This window comes from Synchiropus splendidus, chromosome 17 (genome assembly GCF_027744825.2).
Source record: "Synchiropus splendidus isolate RoL2022-P1 chromosome 17, RoL_Sspl_1.0, whole genome shotgun sequence".
NCBI classification, from domain to species: domain Eukaryota; kingdom Metazoa; phylum Chordata; class Actinopteri; order Syngnathiformes; family Callionymidae; genus Synchiropus; species Synchiropus splendidus.
In genome coordinates this window covers 14,313,819-14,323,435 of record NC_071350.1, presented here as the reverse complement: position 1 = coordinate 14,323,435, position 9,617 = coordinate 14,313,819, and the positions used below count along the sequence as shown (strand labels likewise).

The window sequence follows — 9,617 nt, the reverse complement described above, 5'->3', positions numbered from 1 at the left end:
AACCAGGCCCTAGCTATACTGCTCCTTCCTGATAAAATGTTTCAACATGGGGGTGAAGCTCAAAGACACGTGACTTTTTGTATCGATTATATATGTTGAAGGACTAAAGTGCATCTGAGATTTGAGATTACCGCAGTGACATAGCACCACCAGCAGGAGGTGTTCGTAGGGGCCACTCACCCCACGATCATGTTGCTACTTCAGAAAGACTCAATGGCAGTGAATTATTGGACAGGATTTGTGATCTGCAAGCTAACAAGAGTCAGTGGTCGATGTTTTCATGAGTAACTTTCTAACTCAGCATTCAGAAGTGGGTGCCTCCATTAGGGCTGAGAAACAAGGCTCCTCCCCACCCTCTTCTCCCGCCACACGCACGTCCACAAACTCTCACCCCAGGTGAATTCCATCATCAGTTAGCTGACAACGCAAACATTTCTAGGAGAATAATAAACAACAACAGCAACAACAAGCTGTAACGCGGAGCAGAGAGGTCGAGCCTGGAGGGATGGAGCCGAGACAACAACCAACACCGATCCTGGGCTTCAGAAAGCATCGGGGCGAACGTGGCTGTTGTGCTGAGTTGCAAAAGCCTCAGAGTTCATGCCAGCTGGGATGCAACTTGTAATACGGACATCTCAGGGGGAACCAGGAAGACAGGAACTTGAACAAACTGCTGAAGCACCTCGACAGGTCTTACCGTCTCCAGCGCGGACTCAGGATCGGTCCCACGGCACAAGCCTTTAATTCTTGATTCAATGTGTTAGAAATCACCAAACCAAGCGGAGGCCGGAGTTGAGTTTTTTTCTTACATTTACATAAATACATTAAATTTGGACATATTTTCTTTTCTTGATCTTTGGCGTCATCGTGTGTTCAAATACTGAATTACACCACTTAAGTTCGCCCCTGTCACGCATGTATTTGCAGCTCAACACCGTTAATGTCTCAGAACTGCACCAGAAAACACAGTTGTTCCATTGAGGCATTTAAGAATAAAAGATGATGAAAATGACTGTAAATCTTAACAGCAAAATAATGAATAATTACGGTGCAACACGTGTTTACATGGTAGAAATGATGGGGACGATCACACTCAGGAAGAATAGACTTTAAAGAGCCGAAGCGTTGTTTTTATTTGTGAGTAAACCAGACAATAATCCACCACATGGAAAAAGGAAATTCCACATCACACTTCTGGCTTGAGTTATTTGTGTTGCAAATAGAAGTTAAAGAATCTATATCCTCTCTATATACTTGAAAGACACATTAAATATATTCTAGTCATGAAGAAGGGTTTAGTGAATGTTTGACGTCACAAAATAAATGTTTGTTTCCACCATATCTGAAAAGTTTGTACCCCAATCAACAAGTTGTACAAACCATGAGATCAATTTCTCTTCAATTTTGTTTAGCACTTTCAACATAATGTGAAAGTTTCAGAGTGATTCCTTTCAATTTTGTTCAACTATTTGCTAGTACAGTGGTACCTCGGTTCTCGACCACAATCCAGACGCCCGTTCGAGAAGTGAATTGTTCGAAATCTGAATCTATTTTTCCCATTACAATGAATGGAAAAAGAAATAATGCGTTCCAAGCCTTAAAACAGGCTTTTGTAGGAGTGAATGTAGAGTGTCTGCTGCAGGTGCGCTGTTCCTCTATGTGTGTGGCCGCTGCATGTGGGAGGGGTTGCCGAGTGAGTGACGTCTCTCCAGAAGTGAAGAGGTGCCCGGTGCGTGTCCAGCTCTGAATGTGCGCTTCTATGCAGTTTGGCTGTGACAAAGTCAGAAACCAAGTCACGCTCTGTCCCAGACTCGCCTCATCCCTGTCCCAGCTCCAGCCCACAACAGGACATCAAACCCTGGAGTGAGCGCTCCAGCACCTCCCCTGTGACACTCTACCACGGTCCAGTGTGGAGACAGGAAAGGTTTTACACCTCAATATGAAGAAAAAACAGTCAGTAAATGGAGCTAACGGGACACGTCTGCATACACAGGCTGCGTTATACACAATAACAAAGCGCGTCGTGGGTCAGCTGATCTGTCCACTAGCGTTGTTTTTTTCGGCTTATTTTGGGGGCGTTCGAGTTCTGGATTTTCCTTCGAAATCAGAAGCAAAAAAATCTCTAAATTTTTGTTAGAATTCAGATTTGTTTGAATTCCGGGACGTTTGAAAACTGAGGTACCACTGTAAAAGTGTAAAAGTATGTCCATTCATTTTCGCCCCTGTTCATCGAATCATCCAGAGAAATTGATAGAGAAGAAGGGAGGTGAAGAAGAGACTGCAGGGCAGGGTGAAGCGGTGGAGTAGCAGCAAAAAAACACAAGGGGTCACTGCCGTGATGTAAAGTTTAGCAACAAGCGTTGAAGATAGGTGAAGGGACACGTAGTAAATGTTTGTTGACTCAGTTGAGGAAGTCAAGTTTCAGGAAGTCAGGCAACAAGGTTTGTGGAAGCGGGGATAGAATTCATTGAGGAAAGGTGTGTCAAGAGGATGATGCAGGTGGAGGAGATGCTAACATTCATCACAAAAATAAAGTCCCTCCTCCACTAGAACATGTCCACCATACTTTACTCACCGTGTGTTCATGACGTCACTAAAAAAGAATAATAACCAATAACTTGTTTCTCACCAGTTTGGGATGCAGACGGTTTCCTGCTGACCTCTTTAACACAAAATTGTGAACTTGTTCTCTTCTCCACCGCTCTTACACCGTCATGTTTGTTTAACGGAGTTAAATCAACACGTATGTTCACGACGAAACCGCAAGACAGGACCGAACATACGCTTCGACCAGACGACGCCTCATGTCATTCCCTGTTGCACTAAACACAACGCCGAGCTATCCGGAAGGACGCCATGGAATATTGATGTTTCAAGCCACCAATGAAAAACGGGCATATGAACAGAAACCCCGCCCGTGTAAAGAGTGAACCAATCGGCGCCCTGCAGGGAAACTTCCAAGCATGTCCATTGTACCAGTCTTGTCTGCCGCGGCTGCGAGCTGTCGTCCGCTCACAACGTGATTCTGGTAGAAAACCACGTTTCCCTCGCTTCTGTCGCTCGTCTCGCTTTTAAGAATCGCGCGGCGGTCGTTGTCATCAGTTTAGAGGGGACATTTATGGGCGTCTGGCGGTTGCCAGCTTGCGGTTAGCACCGGAGCTAACAGGCGTTCCTGCGGTGGCTGGTCGTCTTTGTGGCGTGGATCCACCGGGAGTCTGGGAGAAGTGTGCTGGATGGCAACCCGGCTCCGATAAGGTCGCCACTTCGGGATTTCTCTGCTGTCAACCTACGAGTTAGCGACTTGATGTAGCCAGGCTAAGCTAGCCCTTGCTACCGGTTGTTTTTTTTTTTATCCCACCGCTACGTCGATAGAGCGCAAAGTTTTTAAAACACCGCTGTGTTTTTATCCTCCGGAAGTCGCCAGACTACGTTGCTTCTCGCCAGGATGAACGGCTTCAGCACCGAGGAAGACAGCCATGACGGACCGCCGGCGCCGCCGTTCTACGGGCAGAGCTGCTGCCTGATCGAGGACGGCGAGCGCTGCGGCCGCTCGGCTGGAAACGCCTCCTTCAGCAAGAGGATCCAGAAGAGTATATCTCAAAAGAAGCTCAAGTTGGACATCGACAAGAGTGTGAGTAAAGTTTTATTCAAGTCTCGCGTTAGTTTGAGACTCTCGGCTCCGGTGTAGCTCGATGCTAGCTGTCAGCTAATGCTAATTAGCCGGTTAGCGTGGATGCCTTTGGAGCCGAGAGCAGCCCCCCCTCCCCTCCCCTCCCCTCCCCTCCCCTGTCTGGGGTTGTTGTTGCCGGCACAGGGGCGATGCTTGTGTCGGTGACCGCGACCAACAGCCGGGTGCGCTTCCGTGTGAGCCGCTCCTCCTAAAATGGCTGTTGCTAGGGAAGCTAACGGTCGTCACACGCCGCGCATAGTTACCGAGACGTTTAAATGTTGCGGCGAGCAATGAAGACGTCACGACGTTTTGAAGGCAAATGCATACGTTTGTTTCTCATCAGGCAGGTTATTTCCTTCCACCACTTTCGTCGAGTTTGTTAAATCATACTTTAACACTTTCACTGATATCACTTTAACAAGTTGATCAGTTTAGTCTTGTTTGAATACAGTGGCTGTAGTTCACTGTGCTGTTCACAAAAAAAAAAAAAACTGGGTTGAATGATTTGTGAGAAAAAATTGAATTATTTATTTTGACGATATTGCAATTGTCAGTAAATCATTTTACTGTATGACCAACAGAAAATGTAATGCAATCACCATATTTTTAATGTACTTATGAACCATAAGTATAAAACGGCTTTCGTCGTGGTAGAATATTGACTTCAAGCCTTGCAAACTTGTAGTTTAGTTATCAGTTGAACGACTTGTCAACCGGTCTATCTGTTGACTTGTGTCCAGGTACTTTTAAAAACTAGAAATTGCCCTGGAAAACATTGCTTATTAAAATGTGAATACATGTTAGTTTAGTCGGTTACTGGCCCTTTTTTTTATCCTGAAATAACAGGTGGTGGTGACTCTCTTCTACAGTCAAAACTTAAGAACTGTTTTTAAATATGAAAGCATTTTAATCACCTTATTATCAAACCTTATTCTTGCACCAGAACGTTAAGAAACTTAATCTAATATCTGAAATACACGGATGCATGTATATCTGTCATCAATCTGGCTGTCATGAATATGTTAAGAAAAACGTCTGTCAGATCATGCTGCTTTTTTAATGCTCATTAAAATGAGCAACTCACTGATGGATACAGTAGAATCAGCGCTGATGATACCCAGAAACAAACACATTTCAAGTTGTTTCTCCTCATCTTGAACCAGGATTGAGACCCTGGCATGGTGGAGCGCACCATGACGTGCAGTCCTTGGTCTGTTTAGTCACTGTCTAAATGTTTCCTAATCCAAGTGCGATGTCTTCTGCTTCTGCTCTAAATAAATCCACTGAGCGATGGAAAGAGTTGTCTTGAGACAGAGCTATGTTGGAGCCAAGCTCCTCAGTCTTGTGCCGTGTTGTGTTCAGGGTCAGTTTCGACCAGTCTCCACCAGTCGCACATTCTCAGCTCGCGGAACATTCTGGGAGGTCACAGGAGGACAGAGGAGATGCAGAAGTCCCACTGTGGCAGCGAGCGGGCTTCAGATGTTTGGGTTATTTTGATCGCTGGCAGCTGACGCTGATGCACGTTATGGCATCATGTACTATGCCACTCTGTGCCTTCTCTTCTGTGATCACAGTGCAGTGAAATTTTACCGCTAAGCTTGAGGTCCATCATGCTCCCCTCTGTGTTGTCCACTACCTTGAGCTATTACACTCATTTACATGAAGTTGCAACACATATAACCCAAGCTCTGAGCGACCCTCTACATTGTTTGAGTTAGTCAACATGGTTTGATGTCCCCTTCAGGTGCGCCACTTGTACATCTGTGACTTCCATAAGAATTTCATCCAGAGTGTGCGCAACAAGAGGAAGAGGAAGACCAGCGATGACGGCGGCGAGTCCCCGGATCACGACGTGGAAGTTCCCGAGGTGATGAAACTGGCTTAAATATGATGAATGTGAAGCGGCCAAAGTGAATCTGACCAGTTGTATTGTTTGTTTCAGGTCGACTTGTTCCAGCTGCAAGTCAATACGCTGAGACGCTACAAGCGACACTACAAGCTGCAGACCCGGCCCGGACTGAACAAGGCTCAGCTGGCCGAGGTAAGGAAACAGCTGCGCCTGTGTGTGTGTGTGTGTGTGTGTGAGCCGCGGCGACCTTGTTTTGTTGACATTGTAGCTGTGTCAATAAAGTTTTGTGGCCACATGGCTTGTTTACGGCAGATCCTCTCAAAGTTTAGGGCAAGTTATTTGCCATGTACAACAAAGATAACACTGAATAGTTTTGATTTTTTTACACCACAAACAACCAATTCATGGTCATTAGCTTGTTATTACACGTTTGCTATGGAACAGTCTGTGTCGCAGTCGAGTCCCGTCAGAGAGTCACTTTATCCGTCACGCTGATGTGAAGTTTCCTGTCGTGGTAATTGAGCCACCGAACCGCCGCCACGAGGTGCGGCGCCTCCTGCTGCTCCCCATCACTCACTTGCGATGATATACGCGCTGTCGCGGCTCCTAGTCCGCGGTAATTGCTCAGGCGCTTTGCAGAGTCGGCAGGTGAAGTCAGGTCCAGCTGCTCGACGCGCACGCTCACAACACCCTCCTGTATGCTTTGTTGCGGTGGGGGAGGGGTGTCCGACGGAGCCGAGCTTTTAGTTGAATGTTTCCCCACATTTGCTGCGGCGTCCACTAACAAGTCGCCCACATTGTTAATAAAGCTGAAGCCCGCAGCTGCCCAGGGTTCTCAGCTCAGCTCAGCAGCAGGAGGCCGAGGTCGTCCGCCGCAGGCCCTTTAATTGACGGCTCCGAGCCAATTCAAGTTTGAAATCTGTTGATCCTTCAAATCTCTGCCTGGATTTGTCACTTGGAGGGAAGACTTGACCTCATGGCAGCTTGAGGCCTCCAGACAGCTCAAGTCTGTAGCACTTTTCGACTGAAACATTCTGCTTTTGTTTCGCATGCTGTTAACTAGGGCTGCAATTAACTATTATTTTTGTTGTCGACTAATCTATTCATTTTTTCGATGAGTCGACTAATGGCAATTACCTTTGTTTGGACCTATTTTGAATTTCTGTTGAACCTAAAGTTGCTTAAATCATCTGCATGAAGCGCAAAACAGTTGACAGAGAGCTCCAGTTCTTTAATACGGAGGCCTTTATTGGTCTTTGAGAACAATTTAAAATAAATCATCACGATATCCATCTGTATCCCATATGAAATATCTGAAACAAATCAATCTCCTCTTACAAGTTAGCTCTGTGCTAACCGACATGCTAGCTGTTAGCTCGAGGGTGTGTGGTGTCACACTCTTTCATCAATCTACCATGGTGTCGAAGGGGTTTGCTCATCCTTAAGACGCGTTATCTTTGCAAAACAACACGAAGCCACACTTCGTGACACTCCTCCGTGACTGTGACTGAGGCGGTCAGTGGGAGGTGGTGACGCGGAGCCAGGGGCGCGCAGCAACGGTGGCCAGTTGGAGTCAGACCTCAGTCAGGAACCAATTACAGGAACAGAAATGAACTTATCTCAATGATTCCAGAGAATGTGATATTTTCTCACCAGTTCTCAGTGCCCATCCTGTGTGTGTGTTTACACCAACAGCAACACGACGCATCAACGCATGTCGACGTTTTTTTGTTGTCAACGTTATCAATGATGTCAACTAATCGTTGCAGCCCTACTATGAACCAATAAGGAAGTATTTCAGGCTCAGCTCATGTTGTGGTTTCTGTCCTGCAGACGGTGAGTCGTCACTTTCGGAGCATCGTGGTGAACGAGAAGGAGACGCTGACCTACTTCATCTACATGGTGAAGAGCAGCAAGAGCCGTTTGGACCAGAAGGGTGACGCAGGTAAGCCGCTGGACTGAGTGGCGCCTGCCCCCCGACCTCGCGACCCCTGGAGGACGTTTGACATTGACATTTGAGATTCCGGACCCGGACCGGCTACGTTTTGCGTCTTCTCCCGCGGTTTCCTCTCTGAAAGCGTTTCATGGATCTCCAGACCGTAAAGACTCGAGAGCGCCCGAGCTTTGGATCCGACGCGGCGGCCTTCTCTTCTCTGCCGACGGCAGGAGCCAAGTTTGTGCCAAACAGACAAGCCTTTTCTTGCTGAACCAACACTGTTGAAGCAGCTTCTGGATTACTGCACCACCTCACCAAAAACTCTGCCAGCTTCGATGTTCGGGTGGACTCCGTTTTAAATCTTTCTCTTTAGTTTCGTCTTAGCTTGTCGTCGTCTTTTGTTGCCCGTTTTCTGTTTTAAACTAGAAAGAAATTGATATTTAAACGTCTCAGCAGCGATATCCAAATCACATTTGGAACATACGATAGGTTTGATAGCTGTTTTTAATAAATCAATAAATGAGGTGATTTGGTTTTAAATTGATGCAAGTGGAAGCTACCAAAACTGTTTTTTTTTGTTTTATAGACACTAACTTCCTCCGTAAGCTGCGTTCATATGAATGTCAATAAGGTGGATATGAGTTGATGTTTCATGTTTGGAGTTTTATAGTTCCTGATTCAGTATTTATCTCGACCGAACGTCTTCGTAAGACCTTTACATTCTTGCATCAATTCACTCTGTTCATTTTATTCTGACATTGTTGAAATTATTTTTAAAAAGTTAAGACATTGAAATATTCAACTCATATCAGATTATTGCTGTTTGTGCGAACATGGGCTCAGATAAAAACAACTTTCCTCGCCTTTCCTGATGGAATGAACAGGTTTGTTATGGTGAATTAACCCACAAAAAATGAATTTAAAACAAGATTTAGGGAGGAGATGATCTGAGCTAGTCCAGATTAGAGGTGCTGTTGACTTTTTTAAATTCTGCCCCTCTGCTGCCCCACACTGTCTTTCATTTGCATGCCTTTCATTTGGTCCCCAATCTTCCCCTTTCTCTCACTCTCTGTCTCATTGTCAAAATGTCGCGCAGCTCTAATCTGGACTTGCTCCTCCACGTTGCATGAACAAGTGTCATTGATTTATGGAGTTGCAGCAGAGGACCGAGTGGGTATGACCTGATACTTAATGCTCCGTGGTGACAGCATGAATCGTACACATTCGCCGGTTGGGCTTCAATTGGATTTCACCCCACCCTCCACAGTTTCTTTCTCTCGTCTATTGTATTTGATTTTTGCTCGTAGTTTTGTTAGCGTCGTGTAAATAACAGCGTCTGTATCGGCCCGCGTTGTTTTGGTATATTTGTATTTAAATATGGCTGCTTGTCGCTCCTAACAACAATAAATGTATTGTACATACAGGAGTGGGCTTGTTTTTTTCCATGTAAACATGAATGTTCACACGGGTATCAACACGTCCAGGGAAGCTGTGAAGGTCTGAAACCAGCTGAACACAGAAAAATCATTTGAGACTCGGACTAGAGCAGCTGCTTGTGTCCACATGTGGGGGGGTTGGATGGATGCGTTTAGAGAAGGAAGAAGAAGAGGGGGCTCAATTTTCTTTCCCCTCTGGGAACATCTCATGATACTCGAGCATTATGGGTAAGTTGTGAATATGAATTAGAAGTTTCCTTGTCTCAAGAAAAACGTCCAAAATGGACTTTGACGTGCCCGGATTATAGATGAATTTAAAGACCTGAGAACCACACAACACCTCTAATGCATGTTGTTATCGTGGCCCCTGGAGGTCAGTGTTGAAGATCAGTTGCTGTACTGGCTGAGATATGTCAGGTCATCTGGAACGTTCCGAAAGTCGACTCTCAAAGGAGAGAAATATATTTCAGTGGGTGCATGCAGGATGAAATCCAGAGTGTGTCTTGTGTTATGATACTTGTCTTAAAATGACCTTCCAATAAGGTGGTGATATTCCATTTTTGTTTAGTTGCAGAGGTGGCCCTCTGCATCCAGAGTTCAACAGGTTTACGGGGTAAATGATAACACAAGTTGTAAACTGGGGGGGAAAAAAACATCCCAAAATTGGCTGCTGCCATGTCGAGCTCTAAATCGACTCATTAAAACCCATCTGCATTCTCCCAAACA

General features: G+C 45.6%; 1 protein-coding gene across 1 annotated transcript; it reads left to right on the top strand.

Moving 5' to 3' along the window:
• The first annotated feature begins 2,955 nt into the window (after positions 1-2,955).
• Positions 2,956-8,878, top strand: LOC128748502 (histone deacetylase complex subunit SAP30L). The gene is made up of 4 exons (XM_053847351.1): positions 2,956-3,631; positions 5,415-5,537; positions 5,613-5,711; positions 7,353-8,878. The coding sequence occupies exons 1-4, from the start codon at positions 3,446-3,448 to the stop codon at positions 7,479-7,481; spliced, it is 537 nt and encodes a 178-aa protein (XP_053703326.1). The 5' UTR covers positions 2,956-3,445; the 3' UTR covers positions 7,482-8,878.
• Positions 8,879-9,617: the final 739 nt, after the last annotated feature.

What these genes read in the sequence shown, in the direction of transcription:
- LOC128748502 (XM_053847351.1), top strand. Translation starts at nt 3,446, where the DNA reads ATGAACGGCTTCAGCACCGAGGAAGACAGCCATGACGGACCGCCGGCG. An exon ending in ACGACGTGGAAGTTCCCGAG is followed by an intron (nt 5,538 to 5,612) that starts GTGATGAAACTG and finishes TGTTTGTTTCAG; the next exon opens with GTCGACTTGTTCCAGCTGCA. An exon ending in ACAAGGCTCAGCTGGCCGAG is followed by an intron (nt 5,712 to 7,352) that starts GTAAGGAAACAG and finishes TCTGTCCTGCAG; the next exon opens with ACGGTGAGTCGTCACTTTCG.